Consider the following 15,003-nt stretch of genomic DNA (forward strand, 5'->3'; position numbering starts at 1 on the left):
GCAACCAAATATTCTGAACATTGCAGTATAATTCATGCTCATTTAGAAATAATGCCAATATAAATAGCAAACATTTATAAATTAAATACCTTTTTTAAAATCTTAGCCTGATTATGAAAAATGTTTAGTATGGTATATAATGATATACTGTATATATTCTGTTTTGACGTAAATAATTTGCTAGCATGGTACGCGAGCGCTCTCTAGTGGTACGCGGGGAAAATTAATATTTATACAACATTTAAACATAAAGATCTTTATAAACATCTCTCCTGTGTGGTGGAAGCTAATAGGAAAGGCCTATGCTGCTATATTCTAATGTTGGCCATCATGGTGGTAAAATGTGAAAAAAAATGTGACCGATTCCTCGGTGTACCCATTTGCATCACTAGATGGCACTGTCATTCTATTCTTGTGTACGGCATGTTTTGGTCATAGTTCATACATCATGATAATGTCCCGTGCATGTGCCCAGAAAGTTCAGAACGAATGAATGTTTTTTTCCTCTGTAATGATTTTCTGTCTCTTTTTTATTGAATACTGAATTTATTGAAAACTTGCTGTGCACAGATAGTGAACCACGGACGAAGGATGACGAGGATGGAGTTGCCAGGAAGGAGTAAAAGAAAACGAGGAAGGCAGCAGTGATCCAGATGTCATAAAAAAAGACATAAAGACTAAAACTCCACACATATGTGAATACAAAGTCCAAGACCATTTTCCACTGAGGAGAGCTGAAGATGGATGAGAAGGAATGTCCTTTAGAATCTCACAAGGGTAACTGCCTACCGTAAAATATAAAAAAACTATATATATATATATATGAATATGCAAAATAAGACTTGATGCATTAAAAAGTATTTACATTCCATTGTTTCAGCCGTTTCAGGGGAACCTGGAGCTGATCACAGCCACCGCTGGACAAGGATGGGACACGTGTGAGACATTTACACTCTGTCAATTCGGAGTGAGCAATTGACCTAATTCTGGATGGTTTGGACAGAATACTGACAGGGGACTTTTACTTAAGGTATACAGCGACAGTACTGTATCTCTAGAACTCTTATATATTATTTATAACTTTTTTTGTCTTTCACAACCCCAATTTTGTCTAAAAGGAGGGGAATCTGCGGGATGTGACGGAGCCATGATCCTAAGATGTTCTACAGTAAGACAGTAAGTAGTGTTTCAAGTGAAAATCTTGTTTAACGTCACACGTGATGCAGTTTGACTAACAGTAGTTTAAAAAACTTCATGGTGTTTGTTATCTTTTGGTTCAATTCAGATCCAGCCGTCGCTCCTTTCAAGCCCCGCCCCTCCATGACCAATTAAGGATATGTCCGGTTTTAAAAATCCCAAGATGGCGCGGAGCAATGGCGCTTTTGAGAAAATAAACGAGTCCACAGGGTGACGTCATGGTGGGCTGGTTGTCACGGCTATAACATGTGAGGATCCCGCTGGAGCGGAGTTTAACCGCCTGCAGAGAGACGCTCATCCACCGCTGCAGACTCCGCTCGCACTCTGGTAAGTCGCTGCTGCGGCTGCTACTGCTGCGCGTCTGCGCTCAGTACAGCCGCACGCTGTTCTTCTAAAAGTTCTAGAACTGGAAGAGTTGTTTTGTGCATGTACGTGTTTTTGACACAAAATGTCATTAGAGAAATCAGTGGCAGCAGAAAGGCATTGCTCCAACTGAAACATCACCTTAAATCCAGAGCTAGTGCACGCGTTCCTACAGTAAGTGTCAACCTTTTTTGCAGAGGCGTTGGTCGTAATCGTGTATGCGCGTGCACGTCAGAGAGAACTAAAGTTTCATGCTGACTTCTGGAAGTCACTGGACTTCTGCTAAAGATCTGTTTCCAGTTAAAAGTGTAGAAGTCCATTTTTTACCCTCCCTTCCTTCCTCTCAATAATGGATCTGCCACTGCTGAAAACTGAGGCAGAACCCCCCCCCCATCAAGTAGATTAATCTCCTGTTATTCCTCACTGTCCTCCTGTCCAGTGTGCACGTGCATACCTACATACATCCATGTTCCCCCTACACTGTAGTCCAAGTGATCGCTCGGCCAGACATTCTGCACACATCTGCAGAGTAAATCCAAGCTCCATATGTGTAATATTGGCCTCCTTTACTTTTTCTGTTCCAGACTCTGGTTATCTGGTGTTGTGCAATACCCATGTGATTATTATTCCAAGGAAACATAATAATTCTAATTAAACTCTACATGTCAGCAAGACCCAAAAAGGAAGGAGAAGAGTTTTTGTAAAGATACATGTTTTAAATTGACACAGAGTGTGTATAAGAACTGGACCGACACAGGCTTAAGAAAAAAAATCTGAATGTAATAAAAATTAGGCCTTTTATTTGCTTCCGAAGCTCCTGTTGTTTCAAATGGTCCAACTGACAGCAAAAAAAAAAAAAAAAAAAACGTTTTTAGGGCAGTAGTGCTTAAAGTGGGGCACTGGCCCCTCCAGAGGGTCGCAGGGGGACAAAGTAATTCTAACTCAGATTTTCTCTTTAAATGTGCCACAGTGGGGTAATTGAGCTAATTTGTAATATTATTTCATTTCATCAACACAAATAGCACTTTTGTAGGAATCAAAGTATTTTAAATCATAAAAATGTAGTGGAGTCTGGAAACAATAGTTGTTAAACTTAACAGTCTAATCACGAAACAGAGAAATAAATAAATATACAGTTTGACAAAGCAGTGATGTCATGTTGCGGGTGATTAAGGTTCCCATTGGACAATCCAGTTTTCAGTCACACCCTTTGTCTCTGTAATATGGGTTGTTGTAAATCTTGAAAATTGAATGATTTTTAAATGCATTTGTGCACTGCACAGTGAAGCGGTTAGCACGCCTGCCTCGGAAGCAGGGAGCTGATAGTCCTTGGTGTGATTCCCAGAGGAACCACATGCTTGGTGTCTCCAAGGAGTAACCTGTGGCAGTAGATCTGTAGAAGTGTTTCCCAAGTGTGGGATCAAGAAAGTTCTAGTTACTGTATTAATATGGCTGTGGTGACAACATTTAAGATTTTTCACCAAAATTTACCAACAGCTTGACATGACATTTGAGTTTCTCTAAGAAAACTTAAACCTATAAATATAGACATGAAAGTAATGCTCTAGTCGTACAAAACTTTTTTTTGGAGATGTTCAGTAGCTTCACATCTATAGACTACTTTTCACGTTTCTCTCAAAACTCTCCTGCTTTTTTGTTCTGCAACTTTTCAATCCAACGGACATATCTCCGTCCATTTCTCATGCACCATTTATGGTCGCAACTTTGAAATAGGAACTGCTCGAATATCAGCTCCAAGCTGATTTGAATTTAACGCTCATATGGAAGCAGTTTTATTGTCCTTTTCAATGTGCACAGGCAGAAAAGCGCAGACCTACATGTGAGACTGACCTTTTGTTGAGAGATTTCGGTTTGAGTCATATAACAGTGTCTGAATGTCGAAGAAATTACCAATGAGCTCAGTGCCATGAAATGCACTGTAGGCTCATAAAACTTTATGCACTTTGTCTGACTTGACACGGTGGTAACTCCCTGTTGGTCTTAGCCCGTTGTGATTCTAATAGCACAGATTGTTACTGGTAGACTAGAAGGCTGTGTTTTTATTAATGGCTCCTGTAGGGTTTTTTAATGGTAGTAGATATGTATAATTGACATTACTAATTATATATTTTGAGGTGAGGTTTTTTTGGCTGTTTGTTAAACTTAAAGAAGTGGCTTTAGCATCATTTATCCAGTTGTTAGGACCCATCCGGTCGATCTGTGACATCTCTCTGCACCAAACCAATTATTAAAAGCAATGAAAACTAAACATTTACTTGCAAGACAGGCTGAAACCAAGAAGTCTGATGTCGTTTTGTTCTTGTCCTGCAGCTATTAAAACATGTTGCAATATGTTTGGAAATACTGAAATTAAAATGTGGTTGTGAAATGGACTGTAACGTAAAGCTTCTGTGTTGCCTCATCACGCAAGAGAAAAGGCGAACAAATTTTGAATTTTATCATTCTTAAATACATTTTGGCTCAAGTATTTTACTTTACTGTCGCAAAACCATCTGTGTTAACTGAAAGAAAACTGCCTCATCCATTTTTGCTTCGAGTAATTTAAAGTAACTAAGTAACTAAAGTAATTAAAGTTTAAAATTTAAATTGAGTAATTCTTTACTTTTATTCGATTAGATTTTTAGATGGTACTTTTACTTGAGTAGAATTTACACAGAGTAAAGATACTTTATTATAAGTTTTTAACTTAAGCACGGACATATACAGGAAAACATGAAAGAACAACAATATTTACTTTTTAAATGACGCGACAGCCATATTAGAATATAACATGTATAAATACAACTAAAGGGTTGCACAGTAGCTAGTGCTTTAGTGTTCTCCACATGTGTGAGTGTTTCTTCTCCACATGACCCTGAAAGGATGAATTAATACAGGATGAAGGGAAAAAAAAAGAAATGATAAGTAGACCAGGTGTTCAGTAAACTTCCTGTCACTCTCATCTCTGGAACCAGTTCAGAAGCATCTGGTCTTGATCTGTGCAACCAGATTGTTATGTTAATTCTGTTTAAAACCATACATTCTATGGTTGTGAGCTAGGTTTACTAATACATATGTACTGAGGGTTTAACTCACCTCTCATCGTTCAACCCAACATGAAGCCTTTCAGACCGTGCCGAGGGGTTAAATGTCTTAAGGTCTGTAGCATAGGTTTGTTTCAGAGAAAGTCTTGGAAACAGTCATGGTTTCACATTAATGCTGAACATTCCTGCAGTGTCAGCTGCTCAGTCCTGAAGGGATTCTCAGTTACTCGGGGACACAGTGAGTCAAGTTCAGCTGACCATGAGCTTCTGCTAAAACCATCACATGTGTGCTGTTGTACCGGGACATGTAGGGTTTCCTTAGACTCGCTGTGTCTCCCTCCCTGGTTTAAACCCAGTGTCTGGAATGTGGCTCCAGACGGCCAAATAAAACAGAAACCATTCTCTCTAGGTGGATGGGGAGTAAATATGTTATAGCCCAGACTGCTGCCCAGTTTGAAAACACTGATTTTGTTTGTTTTTGAGATGATAGTGATTACAATCAGAGGTGTGATTGTTCTCATAGAGGGTGTGTTGCTACGGGGCATGACGAGGTGACAGATAGAGCTGGTTTGGCTGACACCTTCATCAGGTCATTATGGTGATCTATGTGAAAAGTGTGTCCTGACATAAACTCAGTAAACATCAGATGTAATGTTTTCTCTCATCTTTAATGTTTTTTATCTGGTTTTTGGTCTTGTCGTTGTTGTGTGGTATTTTGAGACTTTGGTGGTTTAAAATCTGTCTATCCATCTATCTATCCATCTGAATCTGTCTATCCATCTATCATCCATCCATCCATCCATCTCTTGTTTATATTTTTGCATTTATTCTGATACTAGCTTTAAAAATTGGGCTGTTTGCACAAGCCGCGTCAGAAAGAAATCCCTGAACCTGCACATATTTAAATTTGACAGTCAACTTTAATCCATTTATGAGGTAGTTCTAGGTTTATGAACATAAAACATCAGTGATAAACAGTTATACAAGTATCCACTGCACATTAAAGTACACTGGCTGTAGTCACTCTTTAAATATTAGCTCATAAACCAGCAGAGACACAATAACAAACCTTTTGACTCCAACAATTTAATGGTCATTTATTTTCCTCACCATAACATTACGTTGCCTTGGAGTCAAAACAATGCGTGACCTTTTTTACACTCAGGAGCTGACTCCATTAATAACAAACAGTTCCTCCTTTTGTTCCAATGTTAAATCCGCAGCACTTATCGTGTACGGTAGAAAGAAAAGTGACAAGATTCAAACATAGTGTAGATGAATGTATGATGGATGATAAAAAAATTACTACCTTAAGATGAGGATGAACCTTAACGAATAATTTGCGTGTACTCACTGTACCGGCCCAAACCTGTTTTTGCAGCAGCAGGAAGTTCCATTAGGAGATATTTTCCGCTGGTTATCACAGAGTCAATGATTACAGAGTCTTTCAAAGTCAACCCTGCCGACTGTGAGGTCACACCTGTGGCTCACAGAGCATAGCATACAAACGCATTATACCGATGTGAATGTGCAGACGTGATGGAGGTGTTAGTGTCAACTCTGTAATTCCCAGTATGTTGAAAAATTCCCGGCTCCGTGTGTGAGCCTGTGGGTGGACGGTGCCAGCCTCACGGTTTTGATGGAGACTTCCTGTTTCTCACTTTTCCATTACATTCTTCTGCAGTAAGCTCATGCCAACACACACACACACAGATATACAGACACACCCACACACAGATGGTTGGTATCCGCAGATGAACATCCACAGTTTGTCCTGTCGTGTCTGTCTTGGCCAGTTTTTCTTCCTCTTACCTTCCTATTTTTGTTCCTATCTAATTCACCTCTCTGTCTTTTTCTCATCCTCCACCATGTGTTTTACCCGAGTGCCTGATTTCCCTCATGTACACAGGACATGATGTCACCTCTCAGGTTTTTTTTCTCCTACCCACAGGTCTAACTCTAACTACATGTGTGGCTACATTTGTAATGGTTACAGTTTGGTAACTACAGCATTAACAGGATTAACAACTGCAGACGCAGCGGTAGGAGAAATAAACAGCAGGAGATGAGGACATTTACGAGTCTGGCTGTAATCAAAACTAATTCTCAAGACTTTTTTTTCCAAATAATTCCTTTTACCCTCACTTTACTGACTTCACGCGTTGATTGTGTATTTTATGGGTTGCTGTTTAGAGGCTTTAAAAATAGTCTTCTATTTATCTGATTTTTTTTTAAACCTTTGGTTTGTCTGAATAAATGTCTCTAGATGGTTTTAGATCCATGCTGGAAAACAGGGACATTTTTAGTTTGAATTTTGACCTTTGAGTTCATCTGTATCTAATGAGAACAGCTGGGATTACAGTTTTTTTTTTTTTTTTTTAAATAACTAGTCCTTGCTAATGAAATAAGTTCACTGGGCTTTTTCCTAAATGTACTTTATTAATTATTGTAATTAAATATATAATTATTTTAATTATTAAGTTGACAATTGAGATAATTGTATATCTTGCAAGAATTAAGTACGTAAAATATCATAGTGCATATACAATTATATTAAAAGAAGTAAAAAAAGACATAAGAATCTAGTCTTTTAGTCTTTAACCCTGGCCATACAGTCTTCAAATATGTTTAAATCTTCAAGTACAAAGTATGAGAGATGAAAGTACTGCAGTACAGGCCTGTCCTGTCAAAGCACACAAACCTTAGTTTGAGAAACGCTAATAAAGAGTAATATATGTTTATGTTTCCTGCATTTCCACCATTCTGTCGGATGTGATTTCAACAGGATTAGAGCAGTAAGATCTTAAAGAAATAGGTCTTCGACTGTGACCTGAGGATAAATAACGCCGTCAACGGAACAAAACCAACACCTAACTTCTTTCTTGGTGCGTTCGCGGTCGCCTTTCCAGGATTTCAGTGCCCGAAATGTGTGAGTAATGTCTCCTATAATTCCTCTAACTCAAATTTGGCAGTAATGGACGGCGTCGTAAAGAAGTCGCCTTTGCTTCTCCTAAGTAAGCCTGTTTGTCGGTCCGTGTCCAGAGGTGGATTCTTTCTCCCATCTGTCATCACTTTCCTGCTTCTCCTTTACATCTATATTAGTTCTGTGGTGAATTTACAAGAATTTTTTTAATTTTTTTTTTTTTAGGAAAAAGTAAATCCAAATTATAAGGAAGCAGTGTGGATTTGATAAATAGCCTAAAAACAAAGACGTCAGTAGGCCTGTGAACATCTTCTAATATATTCATCCAAGAAGACGCTTACAGTCTAATACTGTCGTGCTGTAGTTACCAAGTGACTGACAGAGTCCGCAACAAATGCACCATTCACTCCATTGAGAACGTAATGTAAAATGACGTCAGCCTTTTACCCATGAGCCACAACATGTGGCCACCGAAACCCTCACGTGAACCGTGGAGCGATTTTTACCCATGAGACGTAATGTTCACCCCGTGTAACTCAGATTTTCCCCCCTAAATCTAAATCAGACTCCTCGTAAAGTGACTTTATGATCAGATTTACGTCCCCACGTCGGTGATTATCTGCACACACACACACATACACAGAATTTTCCTTGGCTAACTTGCTTCCCCCCGTCTCCTCCTGTGAGTCCATGACACAGCTTCACTCTTCAGCGTTGGCAGCAGAGTGCAGGAGAGGAAAATGATGTAGGTACATGCAGTTGTGCCATGACAAGCACGAATATAAAGTGCAGTAAAACAAAGTGAAGACACGCGGTAACACTCCTGTCGCAGCTGCCTGACGTCAGCCACTGCTGATTTATTACTCTTTTTTTTTCCAATAGAGTGAATGCGATGTTAACTGTCAGATGTTGATTGAGTGGCCGTCGGGAAATAATTCCATTAAGTCATGCAGAAGCATTGAGATTTCAAATCAATCATATGAACCAACACTAAAAACGAATTAGAAGAACATGAAATTTGACATAGATTCGGATTAGTTATGCCTTAAAGTCCTTGCTTAACACTTAGCAATATTAGCCTCTCTAGCAATCAGTGATTGTCCTCGGTGGCCAACATGTGGTACATAAAGTGTGGAACACCACACAGCCGAACATCAACGAAAGGTGGCCCTCCTTTGTCTATATCAAATATGTCCAACCTGAGGCTCATGTACCAAATCTGGCTTGCCACTGCATTTAATGTGGCCCACCAGAGCTTAACAGACGTGGTTGTTTTAGATGATCTTCTATTGTATAGAGTCAACACTCATGTTTACCGATTGACCTGCGGTGTAGATGATGTAGTGTTTCAAAATACTACACCAGCCGCAACGTGAGTAATATTCCCTCCTACATCATTCCTCCTCATTGTTGCAGGATGATGGATGAGTTTCCTCACCCACTGAGCAAATAACCAAGTGGAGGTTTTTCATTAATAAGTAACAGGTCTTGAATAGAAGATGTATACCTGCCCCGCATGATGTCAGCCTTAGTTGTTGTCTGCAGAGGAAACCCCAAACAGATGAAACTGCTTGGCTGACTTGATGAACAGTAGCACCTTCAACCTCACACACACACACACACGTCAGTCCAGTAATAGCTCAGTACTGGGTTACTGGTTAACTGGCAAAGCAAATATTATTGCGTAGTTTTTTTTTTTTGTTTTATTTTACTACAAATTTGTTTCTCATTCGGTAATTATTGTGAATTTTGAGGAAATTTTACATGTTCTTTTTTTTTTTTTTTATTTCTGTAGTATTGGTGGTGGAGTAAATGATTGAAGGTCTTGGGGTTAATTATTTGAGCAGTCCAGAGGAGGATGTTGGTTTGATTCCAACCAATCTTAAACAGATTATTTGTGCCAGGTGAATCACTTGTATTTAAAATATTTTTTACTTGACCCTTTGTTTTTATGCAAAGAAGTACAATTCTGTTATATATCCTTTCAAAATTAAACAAGCGGCCGGATTGAAACTCTTAGCGGTCCGATTTTGACCCGCGGGCCTTATGTTTGACACCTCTGCTCTAGGGTAATCAATCAGTGCTTTGTTCAGCAACAAGAAAATACTTGTTCAATTTGATGAAGGTGGCGGGCACAAATGTTTGTGGAGTACTGAGTACTCAGAGGTACGTGCAGGTACCAGTGAAAAACGTGTTGTTCATTTTAAGTTTGTCAGATTGAGAAACGAGGAGAATCTTGTGCTGTTATACTTTAACGTTGGGTTAAAAAACAAGGAGATATTTCATATTCTGGCTCATCAGCATCAGCCTGACAAATATATGACGACTTTATTGTCCCAAACCTTTGACCTTGTTTGTTCTAACGTTACAGATCTGATAAATTTACGACTGAAGGAAACTAGATGGCAAACATCGTCAGCATTACAGGATAAATCAGTTTCAACACGCAGATCGTGCTTTTGATACCGAACCTTCTTTTTCCCTTTTAAGCACTCGTGGAGTGAACGAGGAAGAAGGAAGAAGAGGAGGATTTGGTTGATGAGGGTGTTTGTGATCGCAGCCATAACTCCTGCTCACATCTGAGCCAAGAGCGCAGCTTTGTCATGAATCTGTGCCGACCAGGAGGCCAACGCTGTAGTTTGTGGTGTGTGTGTGGTTTCCTGGGGAGTGGTACATGTATGAGGTGAAGCATGTGTGTGTGTGTGTGTTTGAGTAGAGCGGTGAATACATGGAGGAATGCCTGGTATGACTAATGTGGTGAGATCTGGAACATTGACAGCCTTTTGACAGTGCCTTAACACACACACACACGCACTGTTAGAGTTTTGCAGAATTCCTCACGGTCAGCCAGCGTGAACTGGATGTGGGAATAACTTTTGTGGAACACACTTGGTCCATCCATCTCCTTCGTTTGCCCCGATGTCGTGGCGTTTTATTTACTGTCTGAACGACTCTGTAATCACAGCTCCATCACCGGACCAACGTGGTGATTTTTCAAGTCTATGTTTGGGACGTTTGTGTTGAAAACATTTTGAGGAGAGTCAGTTTTGGATCCAGAAGAGGTCAGTTACGTAAGAAAGCCGAAGACAAGGCCTACAGTAACTCATTAATCATCGTCGTCTCACTCCAGCTTTGGAATGTGACCAGTGCTGAGCTGAAGGTGGAAGAGAAGGCTGTCACTTTGAACTCCTCTGCTCTATGTTTAAAACACCAGCGGCCAGTGTAATGTAAACACGGAGGTGTCTCTTTTCACCTAATGAAATATTGGCTAACCCTTAGCCACTTTTAGTATATTCTCTTCCTTTTCTTTATGTTCTGTGGCACAGTGGAAAGTTGTTTTTTTTTTTTGGCTGACCTTCAGCTAACAACATCCAACAGACGTCATTTTAAACCAGTAGTTCGTACATTTGAAAATGAACTGCTCTCGTGTGTGTGTCAGTATGTTGTTGTTAAGCGTCAAACTACTTAAACCAGCCGAGTGGTTCAAGGTAGCAGTTGTTTCATGTCTTTCGTCAGTGGCATGTAACAAGTGATGGTGAGGACTGATGAGAAAACAACGTTAATGTCATGCACACGTGTATCTGGTTACTGTGTTCTTAAAGTAAATACTTCAGTGTCTGAGCATGTGAAGCGTTGGATCTAATCAGCATCAGCATCAGTGTATTACTTCCCTCAAAACATTTCCTTTCTCTGCAGTCACTCTGAGTAGGAGCAACAGCGCCTCCCTGTGGCGGAAGTGTTGAATTGTCTCCCGACGTTACATGTAATGTTTTTTTAGCATGTAGTTAAAATAAAATGAATTAAAACTTAAAAAAATTATCATTAGGAATAATTTGCTTCTAACACTTTTTAACATTTTTTCCCCTTTTTTGTATGCAATAAATTTCCTCAATGTATGTGTTTTTTTTTGTCTTTTTTTGGGCTTATCTAATGTTCATTGTGTGTTTTGTTGTATTTCTAAAGCATCCTTTATTCCGCAGGTGTGAGTCTCCCTTGCTGTAGCGATGGCCGACAGCTCACACTGCTTCTACTGCCGGGAAGACCTCGGCGGGAAGAAGTTCGTCCGCAATGAGGGCAAACCCGTTTGTGTCCGTTGCTACACCAAGTTCTGCGCTCACTCCTGCGCCGAGTGCCATAGACCCATCTCCGTGGAAACCAAGGTGAGTCAGGATTAGGTATATATTTATTCTCTTCTACCCCGTGCCTTTAAATACCGTCTCTTACTCCATCAGGAGCTGAGCCATAAGGGCCGCCACTGGCACGAGGAGTGTTTCCGTTGTTCCAAGTGTTACAAGCCTTTGGCCAAGGAGCCCTTCAGCACCAAGGACGACCGCGTCATGTGTGGAAAGTGCGGCTCCAGAGAGGATGCTCCACGCTGCCATGGCTGCTACAAACCCATACTGGCAGGTGAGGCCCAGGGTCTTCACACACAGTTTAGTCCTGTTTACACACAGCACTCATTTCCAATGTGTGTGTGTGTGTGTGTGTGTATGTGTATATATATATATATATATCTATCTCTCTCTCTCTATATATATACATATATAAATATATATATATAAATATATAAGTATATAATATATAAAAAATAAATATGCACATATATATAGTGTTTACCATAACCACTTTAAATGTCACTAATGTCAGATATATTTTGTTCCAGGTATTTTTTAAAATAATTTTAACATTTTTAAAAATATTTTTTAAAGGAAGAATTAGATACTTTTTTGCTTCTGAAGCCCTTTTTGGGTTTTTGATTTTTTTTTTTTAGTGGTAAATTACTACTACTAAATTACTATCTTCTAAATGTATTGCCCAGTTAACTGAAAAAGTATTCGTTTACATTTTTTTTACATTTTTAAATTTTCCCCTCTTTTGTCGTCTCCTTCAGGCACAGAGAGTGTGGAGTACAAAGGCAACTCCTGGCACGACGAATGCTTCACCTGTTTCAACTGCAAACGGCCAATAGGATCGCAGAGTTTCCTCTCTAAAGGAAATGATCTGTACTGCAGCCCCTGTTATGACAAGAAGTTTGCCAAACACTGTGTTGGCTGCAAGAAGGTATGGATTTCATTAGTTTTTCATTGGAAAAATTTAGACATCCTTTCTTTAATATCTAAAATAATTTGACATATTTTAATCACTTATTTTTTACTCCCATGGTTGTCCATCCGTCTCAGGCGATCAGCTCAGGAGGCGTGAACTACCAGGACCAGCCGTGGCACAGTCACTGCTTTGTTTGCTGCGTCTGCTCCAAGACTCTGGCCGGAGAAAGTTTCACCAAACACGAGGACCAGGTCTTCTGTGTCCACTGCTACAAGAGCTCCGTGGCCAAGAAATGCAGCAGCTGCCATAACCCGATCACAGGTGAACTTCAGGGTCCAATTGGCCCAACAGTGGCATCGTTCAGTTAAACTAATATGGCACACAGTGACCTACGACCCGATGTTGGTCCAAGACCCAGGGGTTGGGAACCTCTGACGCGAGGTCCTCTTTAAGCAGTGGCATTTCTTTGCGTAGACCAAAGCAACCGTCGTCTCCTCCACTCTCTCTCTGTTTGAGGGTGTTTATGATGTGTAAAACAGCACCCCCTATATGTTAAAACATGGTACTGCACTCTTTTGTCTGTGAGGAGACCATGCTAACTTGGCATCATCATCATCTTCATCCACCACTGTCCAACATTAGAGACTAGAATAACCTGTAGCTAAAGTTTTTTTCTTTTCTTTTCATTGTGACATTTTTTTGTTGTGATCTTTTCTTTTAGACTTTTCTTTTTTTTTTCTTTTTTTCTTTTTCATTGTGACATTTTTTTGTTGTGAAGTTGTAGAATTTTACCTTTAATGAAAATAATAGCTAAGAAAATAATAGCTAAGAGCTTTACATTCCTTAAGGGAAAGTCTTTGATTGGAGGATATAAAAAGTTTTGGGTTTAAATAATCTCTTACTGTCAGAAGTAAATCAACGTGGATTGAAGTAATGATGACCTTCCTCGTGTCCTCTCTTCCCCCGGCAGGTTTTGGCAAAGGCGTGAACGTGGTGAACTACGAGGGCGGCACCTGGCACGAGTACTGCTTCAACTGTAAGAGATGCTCCATCAGTCTGTCCAACAAGTCATTCGTGGCCAAGGGACGAGACGTCTTCTGCTCCGACTGTGGCAACAAGTAACCTGAAGGCTGCGTCCTCTACAGCGGCAGTACTTACTCATTATCATTCTTTCTCCATTAGTTTAAAATTAGAGGCTGTCCTTCATCACTGCTGTCAGACACACACACAAACACACACACTTTTATAGAACCATACTTAAAGAAGCGCAACTGTTTTTATCGTTGTTTTTTTTTTTCACGCTTTCCGCCGGCACAAGACAACCGCTAATTTTTATCGTTTTGATATGTGATATGGAAATGAGAAGAAATTCGAGCCACCAAAAAAACCCTGATCTTGATCTTATATTTATACCTCCTGATTATAACTGCGATTTTCACACCCTTAATTTCAAACAACCAAATGTTTATGCACTTTTTTAAACACTTATATGATATAATATGAAAAAAATAATATGAAAAAATAACAAATATCAAAAGTAAATATACGGGACCTGCAGGCTTTTCATGTGTCGCTAAATGAAATAAACATTCCGCAAAGTTAATCTTTTCCGTTTTTTGTTTTTATTTTACGGACGACATTCCGCATCTGTACATAAATCACATTATATATTATATAACATATTATCATATATATTGTCCCAAGCAGTAGAGCAGTGGGAGGGAAGAGGAACTAACTCTAAAAAAAAAAACATGTAGCAAGTTTGAGAATCAAGATTAAATATATATAAAAAAATCAGGATTAATTATAAAAAGCATTAGGATTAATTAAAAAAATATTAGGGTTTAGTATAAAAAGTATCAGAATTAAGTATAAAAAGAGCATCCACCAAAGACTTTGTCTTGTCTTTGCGCAGATGCTAGCAGTTTTGTGCTAAAATTCGCTTGATTATTAACAGTGTTGCTTAACAACAGATTAAAGATTGATTTCCTTTACATCCATCCATTATATAAACAGAATCACTGCCACATCTTTGTGTTTTTTTAACCAGGTTGAGGATCTTTTTTTTCTCTGTCTCTGTTTTGAGAGCTTTTTTAGAGGCGTTTGAAAGAAGACAATTGTTGCCTCCGTTGAAATGTTGCAGAATTTGAATAGTCATTTCCTTTATTCCTAACACACACACACAGAGAGAGACAGGTTTCCTCTTACTAAAGGTCACTTCTGTGAGGTTTGAACATGACTTCAGCGCCACAGTACAGACAGACAGTGTTGACACAAAGCTCGCCCTCTTTGTTCACAGTAATTACCTTCCTGTTTCTGCCTTTGTGTGGGTAGGGAGCCTTTTTTTTTTCAGACCATAATTCGATTGGTTGGTGAGTTGATATTCAATATGTACACATGCACCCGTTACTCCCCCCCCCCCCCCCCCCC

General features: G+C 39.4%; 1 protein-coding gene across 1 annotated transcript; it reads left to right on the plus strand.

Annotated features, from left to right (window-relative positions):
- Window positions 1–92: 92 nt before the first annotated feature.
- On the plus strand, window positions 93–14,176 carry LOC103394871 (four and a half LIM domains protein 1-like). The gene is made up of 9 exons (XM_008332326.3): window positions 93–777; window positions 881–1,030; window positions 1,119–1,176; window positions 1,286–1,524; window positions 11,508–11,687; window positions 11,760–11,934; window positions 12,419–12,588; window positions 12,708–12,894; window positions 13,544–14,176. Exons 5-9 carry the CDS (start codon window positions 11,532–11,534, stop codon window positions 13,693–13,695), a joined length of 840 nt encoding a protein of 279 aa, XP_008330548.1. The 5' UTR covers window positions 93–777; window positions 881–1,030; window positions 1,119–1,176; window positions 1,286–1,524; window positions 11,508–11,531; the 3' UTR covers window positions 13,696–14,176.
- The last annotated feature ends 827 nt before the right edge of the window (window positions 14,177–15,003 follow it).

The sequence above is a fragment of the Cynoglossus semilaevis genome, chromosome 19 (assembly GCF_000523025.1).
Source record: "Cynoglossus semilaevis isolate Cse_v1.0 chromosome 19, Cse_v1.0, whole genome shotgun sequence".
NCBI lineage: Eukaryota > Metazoa > Chordata > Actinopteri > Pleuronectiformes > Cynoglossidae > Cynoglossus > Cynoglossus semilaevis.

Excerpts from the sequence above, each read along its gene's own strand:
- LOC103394871 (XM_008332326.3), top strand. The coding sequence starts at position 11,532 with ATGGCCGACAGCTCACACTGCTTCTACTGCCGGGAAGACCTCGGCGGG. Across the intron at positions 11,935-12,418 it reads CTACAAACCCATACTGGCAG|GCACAGAGAGTGTGGAGTAC; the intron begins GTGAGGCCCAGG and ends CGTCTCCTTCAG. Across the intron at positions 12,589-12,707 it reads ACTGTGTTGGCTGCAAGAAG|GCGATCAGCTCAGGAGGCGT; the intron begins GTATGGATTTCA and ends CATCCGTCTCAG.